This window comes from Vidua chalybeata, chromosome 8, assembly GCF_026979565.1.
Source record: "Vidua chalybeata isolate OUT-0048 chromosome 8, bVidCha1 merged haplotype, whole genome shotgun sequence".
Taxonomy (NCBI): domain Eukaryota; kingdom Metazoa; phylum Chordata; class Aves; order Passeriformes; family Viduidae; genus Vidua; species Vidua chalybeata.
The window spans coordinates 18,620,406-18,638,286 of record NC_071537.1 but is presented as its reverse complement, the minus strand read 5'-3'; the positions used below and the strand labels follow the sequence as shown (position 1 = coordinate 18,638,286).

Here is a 17,881-nt window from a genome sequence, read left to right as displayed (position 1 = left end):
ATGCAGATAAGAAACAGAAGAATTCACCATCTTTTTCTTCATCATCTTATCTTTGAAGCCCGTCTATGCACAGAAGAAAGGAGTAAAGAAGCAGTCCAAATCACGTATCAGGCATATGCAGCAGATGTAATGCCTATAAATAAAGTTCAAGTGCTTTCACTGCAGACACCCATTTGCAAATAGCCCCCACACTCTTTTTCAAGCTGCTACTCTCAGCTTCCCCCCCACTTAACATGAATCATTGCCAGGCCCACCTATGGTGCAAATCAATACATCATGTTTCTCCTTTATCCTTCCAACCTTTCCTTCTGCTTTACCCTCATTAGTACTAGATATTTCAGCTGTAGTATTTACTGTGCCTGATAAAGGAAATTCAGCTTGAGAAACAAGAGACTGTAGCAGATGTCTCAGAATGAGGGCTTCAGTGCAAGTGGGAGTTGATATCAAAGAAGTCCTCTGAGCACATGCTTTAAATTTGGAGCAGAACAGTGTTAAGAGTCCGAGATAACGTAGTCACTATCACAAAAGCAGTGAATCTAGTCAGAATTGCAAGCAGTTGCTTATATAATAAAATAAACATTTGATCCCCCTGCATTTATGCATTTGCTCTGCTTGTATGCATGCAGGAGAGCAAGTGTCTACCACTGGGTATCAAGTATGGTTAATGGCATCTGTTTCAGGAGGGACTCTAGAAAATACAGAAAGCAAAGTTAGACCAAATACATTCCACAGTTACAGGGATTCCAGAGTAGCAACCTCCTGTATACAGCTTACACTGTGTTATGGAGGAGAAGGGAAAGCAGACAGCAAGCCTTTAGGCACAAGAGAGTCTTTCCATAAAATATGTGCATAGGCTTGTCAGCCTGGAAGAGACCAAGCATGCTCTGTACAGATGGACTTTGTGAAAACTGTTATTTGCAAAACACTGGCAGCTCCATGCAGGTGAAAAAATCTCATTTAATGGCCTACAACTTGAACAGAAGACACTGTTAGGTTTCTATTGTCTTCATGGACCACTCAGTGCTCATTAGTAACACACTTTTCCTGGCAGAGAAGCATTAACTGTTGTTATTTTTATAGCCCACATTAGCTGCCTATATGAAATACCCCATTAGAACTGGTGTCAAGTCCTGCTCTGAGATTTCCTAACTGCTTCATTCTGTAAGAGAAGCTGTACCTGTTACTGAACCCAGCCTTACCCTCCCATTAGCTCAGTAGGTGGCAGCAGACCCAGACAAGGCATAGTAGTGGTTTTGGTAGCTTTCAAGTCATGATGCACATGTTCTAAGCAAGAGGTAAAGAGGAAAGTAAGATATGCAGACAGATCAAGTTTAACAGACTCCATTTACTATTTATCAATTATTTTATCTATAGATCTGTTCAATAAAACAAACTATACTTTATATAATAGATTACTTCATTGCAGGTATTGCACAAGCTGTATTCATCTCGGCACCATGGAAACATGATAGCAGGAGGTTACTGTATTTTTTAAAAAATATATAATTTAGCAGAGTTAGACTAGCACAAGAGAATACTAACCATTTTAAATGGGTAATCTCATTTAAATATCCATGTCCATCTCATTCCAGTTCTACTGAATTAGAGAATCCAGACTATTAGTACTGGACAGGGCTAAGGAAGGCTGCTTCTCTGCAACACATCCCCTTGACTACTGGCCTCCAAAGGCATTCAGCGGGTCATCAAATGTGCTCAGGATCTTGCTTTCAGATTTTGGTTCTGAGGCTGCTTGGGAAGATCTGGTTTTAGGAGTAGGTATCTTGACTTGGCTGCTAGAGAAGATATCATCTAAAGAGGGGAACAAAAATTAGATTTTAATGAGAAGTAACTACTAAACAGAAGCAACATTGTACACAAGAGACTCCATCACACAGCAGTGACTGCCAAGGACATTCTGTGATAAACAAATGCTTTCCTGCTACTTGCAATTCTGGATGCATTTGTAAGGACATATGTGGGAGCTGTTAGCTGTTAAGATTTTTTTTTTCTTCTTAGTAGACAGCATAGTACTTGTATTTTCTAACATGTTCAGGCTCTCATAAGCATTTTTTAAGTACTAATAAATTAAAGCTCCACAATAAATTCTATCATGCAAGTCCCAGATAACATCCCTCTTATACAGAACATTAGTGTCTGAGGAACCTGAGAGATCCAAGAGCTGTGAGCTTGTTGCTAATCAGAAGAGGAAAAGATGGTAGTTTCTAGCAACTACTGTGGTGATACTCACTAACCATGACTCTAATCTACAGCACAGTAAGAAAATATTATAAATCCCCTGAGAACAGACCATTGCTAAGATGCAAGGAGGCAGACAGCTATAACCACCATCCTGATGAATATTCAAGAAATCTGTCTACAGTCTAGAATCACGGTCTCCCACCACCTTCCTCAATACAAGCATATCTGTTGTGAATAACTAGGATCACAAAGTGGAAAAATATCACACTGCCATTAAGGCAGAGGACAACAATACATAGAAATTAAAATATCCAACACAGATAGCCTGTGTCAGCTGCAGAGCTCACAGTCCTGCAGATCTTGCTGTGTCTAGAACTGCTTGTGTTTAGGACTATGCTCATGAAAGAGATGAAGCTGCTACCATACACATGCTGAGGGGTTGCCATGAGGTTTCCTGAGTGTACACAATAGTGTATCTCGTACTCTAAACTAAGAAATTTAGGATATTCAGATTATGCAGTTGGAGTATAAAACCAAAAAATTACAAGACTTAGATAGGAGGGTCACTAGTGATTCACAAGGCCAGGGTAAATAGCACAAAATTGGTCTTGAATCCCTATTAAGAAAACATGGGTATTATATAGAGGTTAATATAGCCACTTAGTCTAGCTGGTCAGAGCATGGCTCTAATAACACCAAGGTTGTGGGTTTGATCCCCATATGGACCATTCATGTAAGAGTTGGCCTTGATGATCTTTGTGGGTCCCTTCTAACTCAGAATATTCTGTGAATTACTAGTCCAGAGTGTAAAAACTAGTATTTCAATCTTCAGCATGTAGCCTAACCTTGAGCAGAGGCCAAGCACAATGTGGTCTATCAAAATGTAGTTTCCCTGTCTCTTCTTACTATTTCAAATTCAGCATGTGACTGGTACTGTCATAGGGATTACACAGGAATAATCCAGGACCACATTTCAGCACAAGAGCAGTTTAGAAAGGCAGCAAAATAGAGTAATCCCCTATTGGCATCACTCCAAAGCAAGAAGCTATCACATGGATTAGCTTTACAGAAGAGGGGAAGTACAGTGACTGCCATGAGCAGTAGAGGTATCACTCCCATTTTTTACAAAGGGGCTTAAAGAACACAACAGGGAAAACAGTATTTATCAGAGTGCAAGAAAGATCAGTCACCATTTTGAAGACAGGCAGAGGTGACATCAGCTATAAGGTGATTGAGGACTCTAGTGACTGAAAGTATGGTAGCACAAAAGAAAACAGCCTACAGCCTTCACACCCCTCAAACTGCAGCTGAAATTTACTGTTTCATTTGCAGCAGAAAGGTTCTCCTAAGACAACAACATACAGCTCTGTAAAAGTGCTGCCACGATCACTTAAACCAGCCCTTAATGTGAAACGTAGGCAAGTGCCAGTTCCACAACTCTACTGCGGAACATCTCCCTGCTCTCCTGTTGGTGTTTTGGAGCTCCTTTTGGTGTTCTGGAGCTCCTTTTGGTGTTCTGGAGCTCCATGGGCCCTAAGGAGCTGCATACCTGTGGCTGTACCACTGAACAGTCACCACTCTACAGGAAGATGAAGTCTAGCAGATGCGGGTGCTTTAGGTGCAATAGGCATCAAGATCAGCTGTGACATCAAACACAAAGCTCTAGCACCAGAGACGATGTCAAAAGTGGAAGTACAAACAACAGATTCTGTTGTGGCTCATTTTCAAGTGGCACTCTACAACTGTTTTTTTCAACATTCAGTTCAGATTTTTCTGTTGAATATTTGGAAGGGGTAACTGCTTGGCAAATTCTTTCACTTACTATAGACTACATGAAAAAATGTAAATTACTAAAACAAGATTTTTAAAAAAATCATCCAATATATATTTCAAATATCTTCCTAACAAACCTGTAAGTCTTATTTTTTATATCTATCAAGAAGATTTTGAAATCTCAAGATGCTCATTCTCCAGCAAGTTTTCTAGCACATTTACAGACTTCAGCCATCAGGCTAGAGAGTACGTAGCAGCAGTCTTAGTAAGTCAGGTTCAATTAGGGTAAGTCAGAGGGAATGAAGACTTACAAGAAGCAAAGCTAGAGAAAAAAATTTGTCTTAGAAAAGAAATACATTCAATCTCAAAGAGCTATGAACATGAAGAGCCTGAGAACAGACACAGTTGAGAATCACATTACTTTCAGCATCTCTGCTGATGGAGAAGAAAGGAGCATGCTTGGTGCATCATTTCACATTACTACTTGCTGTTTTTCCAACAAATTTTACATAGCAAACATTTGGTTTCAGCTGTAATATCTGTAAATTCTCCTGAATACATGAATGTAAACAAAAGCTTCTGGGCTTCAAGGCAGTTAACACAATAGTGCAGGTGGGATGGACAGAGATGCTAGTTTGTTCGTATCAGTGACTTACCTGAAAGTACCATACATAAAGCTGTGCAAATTGAAATACGGAATCTGTCTCGGAGCCATAACAACATGAGATGAGTCTCTTAGAAACTTGTCTGAAGTAATTCCCTACAGGAATTAAACTTCTTCTCAGAACAATTTTATACTCTCTCCTAAACCACTTTAATGCCATGCTAGTTCTACAAATCTAGAAAGTTCTCATCCAAGGTTAAAATCCAAAGATGACCAGAGATTTCAGAGAAGTTGAAAAGTAAAAGAAAGCAGAGGATTCTAAAACATCTTAGATGAATGCAACTCAGGACAATATTACAAGACAAGTAGCAATATTTTGCTAATACATACACTTACCCATATCATCGTCAAATATGGATTTTTGTTCCACCTTCTTTTTGGTCTTCTTTTCTTTTGGTTTTGCAGTTAGATCCGCAAAAATATCAATGTTATCATCAAACAGGTTTGTCTCTGGCATTTTCTCTTTCATTTTGGTCACTGGCTTAATTGCCTCAGTAGCAAATATATCATCCTTGGAGAAAAATATAGAAAGATCTCATCAATCCAGAACACACTTCAAGAGAATAGTCAAATTAACTGTACACAGCAGCTGAGATGTTAAGAAGACTTGGGTTTCCTGGGCTTATCAGACAAAGGTTGAACTCAGCAATCTGAGAGGTCTTTGCCAACCTTACTAGCAAGAAGTTTAAGACCCTTTTCCTCATGGGGGACTTGGCAGAAGTGCCTTAGTAGTGGATTGTACACAGGTCAAATACAGCACACAGAGGCCTGTATCAAGTGCCCAACCCACCAATTTTATTCCTTTTTTAAAAAGTGTTATTTAGTTGCTGGGAATTGAACAGACAGTTAACAAATAAGAACCAAATACCTTCTTATTCTGAAAAAGGTAAAGTTGTTACAGCACATTCAGTGCATGCCTGCTCTGTGTTAAGGCTCCATCTTTTAAACTACTGCTGCTAGTTAGGGGCTGAACAACCAAAGAGTTTCTATATCCCAGCAGTGAAGCAGGATTGAGAGTTTACTTCGCTCCCTTATCCTGCACACCCCATCCTATTCAGCAGCCTCCAGTAAGCCTAAATTAGAGGGGTCTACATATGGAGCTGGGGAACAAAACAATGTGGCAGGTTCAGCCATTACCTCGAAGATATCTTGGGCAGTAGGGTCAACTGCTTGGCAGACAGCAGATTTTAACTCCTTTTTTCCAGTTTTTTGAGAGGTGAAGAGAGAATCTTCCTCTTCCTCCAAAAAAGGTATAGGGCTGCTTTTTGTTGAAGACTTTTGTTGTACAGGCTGGAAGAGATCATTGCTATCCTGATCACCCAGATCAGGCTTTTTCTCCCTGCCCTTTACGGGTTTGTTAGCCATACTGTCTGGCATTCCCTCCTTCAACTTTGATTGTGCAGCTGGTCTGGATGTTGAGCTGCTTGCAAAAAGGTCTTCGGACTCAAACAGATCATCCCCATTTTCTGTGGATTCTGGAGGAAGGAGTTTGTTTGTCCCAGCAGACAAAACACTGCTGTGAACTGGTAGTGACAAGCTAGAGCGAAAGCCATTTTCCTTGGACTCTGCTTCAACAGCAAGAGGCTCCTTTATGTTCACTACTGCTGACATTTGTTTTGGTAGAGAGAATTGTGACTCTTTAGTAGCATCCATCTCCTCACTCACTTCAGCCTCTTGGGCAGCCAGACGGCGCGCCATTCTGCTAGGGGGTCTGCGCTTCCCTGGAACCCTGATCCTGGTCTGTAAGGAAGGAGAAAAAGCAAAGCAGAGTCATACACAGGGAAAAAGGCCCACAGGACATTCAAGCTTGGAGTAGTTTGAAGAAAGATTTAGAAATATAACCCAGGATTTCTGATTTGCTGCCCTTAGTCATTCCACAGTGGTGGAACTGGTGTACAAAAGCAATAGCACTCACAAATAGAGTCACAACAGGTCAGCAAGCCAATCTAGCCCCTTGGCTTTAGGTAATTCCTTAGTCAGCCTGTTATCTTGCTAATCTAGGGGTGTTGTAGATGTCGGCGAACCTAATGGGAAGAATGATGATGTCTAACTCTATTTCAGAAGGCTGAATGATTGCTTTATTATAATTATGCTATAATACATTAATATGTTATATAAAAGAGGATACTAAATACTACATGCTACTTTCTCTAACTATTATATCTAACTCACAACTTGTGACTCTGTTCGCTAGAGCTTAGACACAGGTGGATCTGATTGGCTCTCAGGCCCAAACAATCCACCATGATCTAACTAAGCGCTCACTCTGGGTAAACAATTCTCTAAACACATTCTACAAGAGAAAAACAAGGAGCAGAAATAGAAATTGTTTTCTCTTTCATTTCTCTCTGTGCACCTCAATAAAAAATCTTGAGAGAGAGAGAAATGTGCTTGCCACATAGGGGCTTTTGCAGTGCAGTTCAAGCCATGACTAATTATATTTTCCACGCAATTTCATTTTATGTATAACCTATTGCAGTTACTTGCCGCTTTTAAGGAAGCCCCCTGCAAATTTCCATTACAGCCTCTCCCCTATCCCACATGGACAGGAGTATTTACATGGGTAAGAAATGGATCACTACAACTCTTCTTCCCTTTTGTTAATTGCTTCATGCACTGTTCTTTGAAAGGGCATACAGAATGCTGGGCAGGTTGCTTTGTTCCAGCCATTGGAAAAAAGTGCATTTGACTGGATATATTTACACTCAAACTTGAAAGGTTGAAGAAGCAATGATATGCCAAAATTACAGCATCTAACCTGAGCCACAAAAAGCATTCACTGTAGAGTTACCAAGATGCTTCTTCTCAGATTCCTTCTGTAAAAAACATGCATCATCACTACACTAAAATGAACATTCAAGGTTGATAATACGCAGCTACAGGCAGTCTATTCTTTGCAGGCCTATCTATTTAAAAGTTTCACAATAGAGAGCTTTCTCTCTTGGAACATGCTGCTATTGGAAACAACTATGCCTACATAGTAACACACCAGGCTGATGTACAAGCTTCAAAACCCATCTGTCACCAAGGGGTCATGTCAGCCACGGTTGTTGGTGGCTGCTGCATCTTGCCACATCATCTCTGCTACTCATCTAGTCATGAACAGCCTCATCAGCCTTATAGGAAGAATGAATCAAAGGTTTTAAGTTATCTTAAACTGTTGCTCTCAGGAAACCCCACAGACTTACAAAATCATAGGCACCTAGATGAAATCTTAACTACATGGCTGACACTTCCATTTTTTTTAAAGAACCACTAAAGAACCACTATTCTTTAATTAGAATATGCCTTTTGCAGTCCATAAAGTAGAAAGTGTGAGTGAAAAACAAGTGAGTCGGGAGGCAGAGATTTGCCACTTCAAAAGCTGTAACACTTCTTTTTGTTTTCCTTTGTGAAAACAAAAGTTTTCTTTGAAAAATAATTGAGAGTTACAGTTCAGTACAGCATGTCATTTTTATCCACAGAGGAGGTAAAGGTCAACCTACAGCAGTGATGTGTTCTGGATCACTTGTCAAAGCAGCTGCCTGTAACCTGTTTTATAGTTAGCCTAGCAAGACGTCTTTTGAATATTTTTTTTAGGTTGGTGTCTCCTGGGATAGGACAAGATGTTATGCTAACACACCTTCAACCAACAGGGAAATCCAGTATTTGGAAAAGGTATTCATGTACTTTAAAAGGCACCAGGTATATGCATAAGCCCCTCACTGAGCTAAGTATAGGTGCTAAGCTAGACTTCCTCTTCAGTGATCCACGGAAGTGAGAGGGGATTAGATTTTCACACTCCCATTTAGATTCAGATAAACCACACTGTTAGCAGAACTTGCATACCAAAACAAACTCCTGCACGAGGACAGACTGTGTTTTTAATCCCTCTTCCTCTTATCCTAAATACCAAGGTTACCTTATTGGCGTTGTGCAAGGTGTCTGCTTGCATGGGCTGATCAAAGCTTACGCCGAGCTCTTCATTGCTTCCTGCAGCAGAGAAGGCTTCACTGTTCTGCACCTCCTTGGGCTCATGTAATGGAGTGTCCAGCACTGGTAAAGGGGACTTGACACTGGAAACCTTAGGCATTGCACCAGGTAGTAAGGCTGAAGGGTTAATAGCTAAGTTAGCCTACAAAACAGAGACAACAAAAACATACACACAAAAAGAGATCACATTACTACTGCTCCAGAGTAGGCATGGCCCCAGAGAAGCAGCAAGAACTAGTGTATCTCAGCATTCAAGTTCTACTTCTGAAGTACCTGGCTTTTCTCAGACCTAAGAACTTCTGTGTCTCCACAAGCTCTGTCTCACTAAAACTGGCGTGGTCAATACTATTATTCTGTGTAAGAGCTTCAGGAACAGCAGGGTCAAGTTATGCCAGACCAAACACCTATGTAGCTCAATATTCTGTCTGAGGAGACAATGGTTCTGACTTTGAATGGTACTGTGATATAGACAGTTATTAGACATTTTGTGTCAGAAAAGGAACATAACCATAGTCCCCTCTAAGAGTCTCTAAAAATACTTAATAGTGCTAAGAACAATAGCATCAAAGAGGAGCCCACCCTCTGCCCCCCCAACATGAGTAAATAGTGCTGCTTAGAGTCAGGACTGAAACAGAAGGAAGAAATAATATTAAACATGCAATACAGAAAAAGCAATCAAAAGTATGCCATCTGAAAGAAAAATAATAATGTTGCAAGAATAAGGTAAGGAAGCAATAAGATTTTGGTTCAGGGAAAGCTATCAGTGAGGCAAGGAAGATTTTTTTTTTTTTTTTTTAAGTTAAAGTGCCAGTAAAGTTAATTACTTGTAGCTTTCCAATCCGAGATGAAGGCTCTTTGGTTTTAATGGGAACAGGACCTGTAGATTTCTGCACAAAATTACATTGGATTAAACAAGTTGACAAGTTGTTATCAACCAGACCATTGTTTTCATTTTAATACATGTATACAAAGCAGCTAATTGCTTACCAATTTCTTCTGAAGATACCTTGTTGTCATCACATTCTACCATTAGAGCTATAGTCACTAAATTTTCTGTTTCAGTTTCCCACATGTCATGGCCCCATCTTCATTACCAGATTTCAATTCACCTGTCCTTCTATCCAATATTATACTTTGCTACGGTAACTGAACAACATCCAGCTTCTCCAGGCCACTGCCACCACTAGTCAAATCAAATCAGGACAGCTACCTTCTCTCTCCTTGCTTATTCTATTCCCTAAAATCCTCTGAAGCCATATTGCCAGGCAATGATCTAACTTTTCTTTGTAACTGGCTGTAACAGGGCTACAGACTTCAATGAAGCCCACATGGAAGCCAAGAGAGCTTCAAAATTGTTCCACTCAGACTTCAAGGAAAACAGCTTCAGAGAAGTGAGTGTTCCTCTGAAAAAAACAGGCCAGTAGTGCTAGAAAGAAGACTAGGCTAAAAGAGCAAGAGCAGCTGTTTGGTCTCAAGACTTGGGTCAATTGTAGGACTCAAGGAATTAATCAAATCAGCTAAGGTGCACTTCCCAGGGCTTGCTCTCCACAAGTTTGTAATCTGCATGGTTCTGTGAGCTAGGTAATACTGCTTTTGGTATGACTGGGCAGTCAGAGCTCCTTCAGCTAGGCTGAAGTAAGCATGACAAAAGAATCCTAGTATCTGAGGAGACTGTTCTCTACTTAATTGCATGTGGTGTTCAGCTTAACCTCAGACAGGCTGAAACCATTCCTATAGCAGGCTGTCAGTAGCTACAAAAACCAGGAAGATGAGCCTGGTTCTAACCTTCAAGGAACACTTTACAAAAAGGGAAGACATGCTAATTACTGGCCCTACAGGCGTGCTTTGTGTTCTTCAGCCCAGGGGAGAAAAAACAACTCCCACTCCCTACAACAAAAAGCTAATCTTGTACACATGAAAGCCCTCAAGCAGTTCTGGTGAGACACAGGCCAGAACTCTGGTCCAGATCATCTCTCCCAGAGACTCCTGATTCTGCAAGATTAACGGCAAGATAGGAGTCTCAACTGACACAGATTTGTGCTGCATGCCCTGATCTCCTTTCTGAGAAAGGCTACCTTTAAAGATTACATTAACCCCAACAGACTGGCACTTCAGAGAAGAAGAAACAACTCATTTTCAGTACAATCTGGCCTAGGGTGTAGCTCTTCACTGCCATTTCACTTTTTAAAGTGAAATGTGTGTGTACAATGAATAAAACATCAATAACATTTAAACTTCTGGCTACTAACAGTGCACCTGCTGATAAGCAGAGTATTTTGGTCACACATTGCCTGGCAGCCAGTGAATCCAGGCATTACTTTTCATCTTTCCAAGACACTTAAAACAGGATGATCTCCTTTTTCTTTGCATGCTGTTCAAGGCACAAGATTTAAGTACTTGCCTCTGTAGTTGCTGCCTTCAGAGTCTCATCTTGCTTGGCACTTGAAGCATTTTCTAGGTTATTGCTCATTGAAGAAGGGCCAACACTGGTCTGAAGAGTTTTCTTCTCGGCCATTTTCTGAAAGCATTATGGGAACAAGTCAACATGAATGGGGTAAAAAGCATGGTTTGCAGATCCAAAAAACAAAACCCCAAAATAACATAAACAAAAATTTTTAAAATCTTGCTTTTAACTGAACAGAAAACTGGCCACATCTTTTGATCCTGCTGTGCATAGTTGTATTTGGTTTGCATGGCCAGGTTTTGGTAGCAGTGGTGGGGAGCTACAGGGGTGAATTTTGTGACAAACTGGTAGAAGCTTTCTCCATGTCTAGCAGTGCCAATCCCTGGTGGTTCCAAAGATGGCTGCTGGCCAAGGCTGAGTCAATCAGGAACAGTGGTAACCCCTCTGTTATATTTAAGAAAAAAAAAAAAAAAGATATTTTACAGCTGTAATTGCAGGCAGAAAAAAGTGGGGTGAGAACACAGGAGAGGAACAGCCCAGCAGACACCAAGGTCAGTGCAGAAGGAAGGAGAGCAGGTGCTCCAGGCACCAGAGGTGAGATTCCCCTGCAGCCTGTGGTGGAGACCATGGTGAAGCAGCTGTGCCCCTGTAGCCCATGGAGATCTACACGAGTGCAGAAATTCACTCACAGCCCGTAGAGGAGACCCAGCCAGAGTAGGTGTGTACCTGAGAGGAGGCTGGGAACCCATAGGAGGCCTGGGTCCTGGCAGGGACCTGCAGAAACATGGGAGAGGAGCCCACAGTGGAGCAGGTCTCCTGGTAGGACTTGTGACTCTGTGGGGGACCCAGGTCAGCACAGGCTATGCCCAAAGTACTGCACCCCATGGAAGAATGACCCTGTGGGATTGACTTAGGCTAGAGAAGTTCATGGAGAACTGTGGGAAGGACCCCATGCTGGACCAGGAAAAGGACTCCCCTCTCTGAGCAGTGGCAGAAACAAGGTGTGATTAACTGATCTAAACCCCCATTTTCCATCTCCCTCCACCAGGGGGGAGAGGAGGTGGAGCTGGGAAGGAGAGACAGATGGGGGAAAGGTGTTTTTAAAGTCTTATTTTACTTCTCATTATTCCACTCTGATTTTGCTAGAAATAAATTCAATTAGTGTCTCTAATTCAAATCTGTTTTGCCTCTGTCAGTAATTTGTGAGTGATCTCTCCCAGTCCTTATCTCAACTCATTTATATAAAAATATAACTTTGTTATATTTTCTCTCCCTGTCCAGCTGCAGAGGGGAGTGAGGGAGGGGTTTTGGTGAGTGTCTGGCCTCTTGCCAATGTCAACTGACTACAATAGGCATTGACTTGTGGCTCTGCAAACCAGGGGCCTTCCATTCCTCCAGTCTACCTCAACCTTTGCTGTCTGTGCTAACAATTACTAATGAGAGTTTCAATAAACTTTCAAATGCATGCATATTTCCTCATCAACAAAACAGCAGAGAAAATAAAAGCACAACGCTAGCTAAGGACCAGTGCTGTTTTTATGTTTTCAAGCAACCAGGTTCCGTATATAGTCTCCCAAGCACTAATTACTTAAGACCACTCTGTCCAGAGTCCTCAAAGAAACTGTTTTCAGGAACTATTGCCAGTTTGCTAGCCTAACTTCCAGCTATAGATATAAATATAGACTAAAGTAAAAGTTAGTTTCAGTTTAATTAAGATAACTGTATTTAAAAGTAGTAGTTGAAAATGTATGTTAGTACTTTGACCTCAGACCACCTGTAACAGTCTAGTTCATTACTGCACCTACTCGTCCTTTAAAAGCAATTGGGTGACCATGAGAATTTTAACACTGTACCATTAGCTGAGATCAAACCAACCTGCAGAAACTTGAATGACACAACTCTCAGAGCATGGCTTATCAGTTATGCATAAAGCACAGGGAAGTAATATTAGCAAGTTAAGCAATTAAACAAAACAAACTACTACTATGATTTCTGCTCAGGTGTGCTCTCTTACACCGAAGCCGGTCCCAGGTGTACACAAAAATAAACTGAATCTAATTCTTTCATCATAACATTGGGAGACCCAATGCATCTGTTTGCTCCCTATGTCTTCAGAGTCACAATGACCATTTCTATCTCTCAAAAAGATTTGAAAAGTCACTTAATTTCCTGCAGGTATACAGATGGAGAAAATCCCTTCCCTACACTTCTTTCCAATCTCTTCTATGTAAACCATTTACAGTAGAGAAACAGGTACCGGAACATTTGTTTTAGCAGGACTGAAGAGATCATCCTCATCATCATCCCCAAAAAGCCCTCCTCCAGGTGATGGCTTCAGGATACGGTTTGCAGACTAAAGAAACAAAAGATAAAGAAAAGATGTGTCACAGATCCAAAGCACACTTCTTTCAGCCCATCATGCCAGAATATAACTGACATTAGCATTTGGCTCTCCCTGGAAATCAGGGACTTCTAATCTGTCCAAACAAGGAACATCACTACACTGAACACCTGAAAGATTGTTTTTAAACAGGAGGTTCAGAAGAGGGCTTTGAACTCACCATTGACTTCTTGGGGCTGGCAAAGAGGTCAACGTCTGGGTCATTGTCCTTCTGAAGTTTGTGACTGAAGAGAAGCTCTTCGTCTTGAAAGACTCCAGTGCTTTTGGGCCGAGTACTTTTCTCAGAAGCCTGGAAGGAGAGGAGAAAGGACCACACAGTGAGAGACTCCCTCTGTGAGGAAGTTATTTGCCTCACGATAAGGCAGGTTACAATTCCCCTGAGGCTACACTACAGCCCTGTACTGGTAACAAAAATACAACTTCAATTGCTGGTTATGTTTTATTTTGACCAAATTTGCAAAACTTACAATGTAAATATTTGTATTTAGAGTTCAATTTAATGAGAAGACATTTGTCACAATATCTGTGTCTGCTGATCTAAGATCCAGCTGCTACGACTTACTTGTAAAGCTTCCTTCAAAAGGAAAACAAAAAGTTTTCAGTGTGTTATCACAACTGTACAGTAAGGTTTATATTCCAGTAAGACTTTTATGCCTCAAAAATTTCAGCTAAGGATGCAGGACATAGTAGTGAGAGGAAGAGAATCTAGAATTTCTTGGTTATCTTCCTAAACGACATTTTCAAAGAAGAATTAATTTTTTTTTTTTTTTTAACAAAAGGCTTGTAAAGGTATTATTGTTGCTAGACTCCCTGCTCTTCTCCTGTGAAAGCAAGCAAACACTCACATGGAAGAATAGAACATACTGCCTTTGGCAAGAATTTGTACTTTCAAATTTGCTGCTCTGGGGAAGACTGAAGTTACATGTATCACCCTATCCTCCATTACCTGGCAAAGTAAGGAGTGTCAGCTCCAACACCAAAAACAATGCCTTTGCATGATCGTGGTCATTGCAGGCACACAGGTGCAAAGGCAAAGGCCCAACTCAAATGTCCAGGTAAAGGCCCATATCTGTGTTTTACCACTAATCTGTCTCTATTAAAACAACTCAAATTAAAGGATGCCTCTTCAGAGCATCAGTGGATGTCCAGTACCATAACACCACACACAAAATCCAGGCAGCCAGAGTGGTCATCCTAAGAGTAAAGCCTGATTCTACCCATTCCTATTCAAGTCTCCAGGAACCCCAAAGGGCTGCCTAAATTTAATTTCCAGTACACCATTTTTCATCCATATACCCTCTCCTATGATTCTTACTACTGTAATTTCTTTATTACATTCTCAGTCTCTCTCTGCACCAACTTTAATTTCATATCAAAAGCCAGGTCACTTTTAGAGCACTAGAACTGCTGTTTATGCCCAGATACGTGAAAACGTAATGCACATCTAGAATTATCCACACACAAAACACATATAAAATTGAAATAAGCCAGAAAAGTAGTAGCACCTTTCAGATTTGCCTGTCAAAAAGGTTAAATTTATAAATTACCATTCTGATTTTTGCATTTCAGCACCTTGATCACTTTGTGACAACTATATGCTGACAGATGAGAACTTTGAAGGAAAGATTTGAACGGATTTCTATTTTTCCAAATTCATAAGACAAATGTGGCTTCTTTCAATCATTTCCCAGTGTGCTCCCCACAAAAAAACAAATGCAGTATTCATTCACAAGCAGTAAACAAGGGCTGAAGCTAACAATCCATTTTAACTCAGAAGCTGCTCTAAACAGTGATTTTTCTCCAACAGTCATCTATTTCATTCAGTTCAAAGGGCTTCTGAGTAAAGTGTACATAGCTTTTAGGACTGGCAGCTTACTTTTACACAGTCACACTAAGATGACAAAACCTTGTGGTACACTGTAGTATATACCTTTTGACCCTACTTTAAACTTACAGAAAAAAAATTCAGTACATTTTCATCAAGTGGAAACAAGAATATTGCCATGGATTCAAGGATATTGCTGCTGAAAATTCCAAGTGCACCTCTTGATGGTACACACCATATCAGAAAAAGCCAGACTAATAATATGCTAGCTGGAAGCTTTTTTAAAAAATGAACACACATACTTGAAAAACAGAAGTAAACATAGGATTAAGATAATTATTGCTGAACCTAAGTCTGAAGGCATATACCAAGCAAGCAAACTGTAACACTGAAGAAAAAAAAAAAAAAAAGGGATAAACCACAAGGTCTAAAACTCCACATTCTTTTACTTCCTAGTGTCTTTGACCTTGAGGAGTAACTGAAGAGTCAGTTCTGTAAAGCAAAAATCAAGTAGCTGCACTGAAACATCTGTATAGAATTTATTTTCAGATTAACATGTAGCAAAATGTTTTCAAGTTAGTGGGACAGGAACATTTACAAAAGAATTCAGGATCACAAGGAAGGGCAGGAATAATTTCTCACCCAAGAATCTGGAAGGTTAGAAATTGAGAAACACCAGCCTGCATGACATGAAGAGAGGGAAATGTAAAAAAAACTTTGCCTAGAAAAGCAGAGATGGAAATACCATTTCATTTCTCAGTGTTCAAAAACTTCCTTACACTCACCACAACAACTCCTTTCTGTGCATTTTTTATGCCATCATCATCTTCCAGTCTCTCTTCTTCTTCCTCCTCAAATAAGCTTAACACTTTCTTAGCTTGGCTTTTCACATCTTTGTCCAGAGCTGGTGGTGATGTTGCAAACAGATCTGAATTGGCAGCTGGCTCTGAAGATATTACTGCAAAAGGCTCCACCAAAAAAAAAAGAAAAAAAAGTAACACATCAGCCTATTATTTATTTCAGGTTTGCCAAAAAACCCTGCTAAGCTTTCTTGGTTAAATACCACCAGTAGTCAGAGTTCTGCAATCATTACCAAGCAGGCAACTGTATTCAACTAATTTTTCCCAAGCAGACAGAATATCAATATGCAGGATAGCAAGAGACAGTTGATAAAGAAAAGAACACACATTTCAGCTCTGAAAGGAAGACAAGTTTCCTTCTGTACCTTACCCCGTGGCACTATTGATAAGCAGCTTCCTGCATAAGGTTTTCTCCTCATCTCTATGTCAGGCTGCATGTGCACCACAAGGCTGCACTAATCAGCTTTGCCACTATCTCTGAGTTACCTAGCTCATATCACCTGGGATACTTTAGAGTGAACAGCACTACTAGAACTTTAACTGTGCTCAGGAAAAGTGTGAAGAGTAAGAACTACAATGGAAATTCATCAGCTGGTAATTCCTCAACAATCACTCAGTAAGTCTGTGCCCAAGATCAGTTCTGCTGAAGCCTCTGCAATAATACACTCAATATTCATAAATACTGTTCTGTAACAGTATTGCCCAGCAGAAATTCACAATCCTGAAGGCCATAATAACACTCATCACTTTATAAAACATCACACATTATGGTGAAACAAAGTTACTGAGCTTGAAGAAAAAGCTATATATTAATACAGGCTATGTTTTAAGGGAAAGCTTTGTTCATGTAAATGAAATTACCCAACCCACTCTGGAGGGAAAATGGAAACAGATTCTGCCTACCTCCTTCCCCCCAGAAAGTGCCAATCCTTCTCAAGGACATAAGTTAGGAAACAACTTTTTAATGCCATTTAATCAGTTTGCTGTTTGACTGACAAGTGATTTTGCTAAATGGAGACAGAGGAACTCTTTCATCCAATCCAGAAAAATATTTCCGTGCCAGAGCAGCACTCTTTGACTGTGGGTTTTTTTTAACTGAATCTTTACCAAACTTCAGACTAAGGTAAGAAAATCCCTCACTTTTTCCTTTGTTTGCTGCCCTGTAACATCTGTTCCTCGAGGCACAGGAACTGCTCCAGGCTCTTCTGAACACCACAATGTATCTTCTACCCGGTTAGACTTCATAGCTCCATCTGGCAGATCTTCCTTTTCCTCCTTTTCTTCTTCATTAAAGGTACATGGTGCTTGTGCTGGTTTTACTTTCTCCTGCAAAATCAGGAGAATGTTGACAACACAGAATTGGTGGTTATGTATAAAAAGTGTATGCTGCTGTGGGATAGCAGAGTCTCAGTTTGCCTACTGCACAGGTTTAGGACACTGGCAACATACTTGACTATTTTCCTATTTTCCTCCCATGGGACAGTCTGGTTTGTGACTTTTAATTTCCAGTATTATGAGTTTTTGAATCTGATTGAAGAGTGCCAGGAAGTACACGGACAGGAATGCCCACTACAGATACAGCTCTATTAAATCCTTGCATCTCATACTCTCAATTCCAAAGCACGACCAGATAGGCAGGACATCATAGGCTAAGCTTGTAAGAGAGAGGACAGCATTAGCACACAATAGGGAGGGCCAGTAACAAGCCTGTTTACACATCTCAATCATCTTGGGTAGGATAACATGAAAGGTTAAGCCTGGCTACTGAGTCAGCAGTAAGCTG

At 40.5% G+C, this 17,881-nt stretch overlaps 1 protein-coding gene across 1 annotated transcript in view; it reads right to left on the bottom strand.

Moving 5' to 3' along the window:
- Positions 1-1,325: 1,325 nt before the first annotated feature.
- LOC128791790 (WASH complex subunit 2A-like) overlaps positions 1,326-17,881 on the bottom strand; it is a 36,896-nt gene continuing 20,340 nt past the window's right edge. Inside the window, exons 22-31 of the mRNA XM_053949681.1 lie at positions 17,239-17,424; positions 16,024-16,206; positions 13,574-13,702; positions 13,270-13,365; positions 11,010-11,126; positions 9,433-9,495; positions 8,538-8,750; positions 5,774-6,376; positions 4,973-5,147; positions 1,326-1,809 (exon numbers count right to left, since the gene is read on the bottom strand). Of these exons, the coding sequence (XP_053805656.1) occupies positions 1,673-1,809; positions 4,973-5,147; positions 5,774-6,376; positions 8,538-8,750; positions 9,433-9,495; positions 11,010-11,126; positions 13,270-13,365; positions 13,574-13,702; positions 16,024-16,206; positions 17,239-17,424 (1,902 nt within the window). The 3' untranslated portion in view covers positions 1,326-1,672. The remainder of the gene's footprint in view (positions 1,810-4,972; positions 5,148-5,773; positions 6,377-8,537; positions 8,751-9,432; positions 9,496-11,009; positions 11,127-13,269; positions 13,366-13,573; positions 13,703-16,023; positions 16,207-17,238; positions 17,425-17,881) is intronic.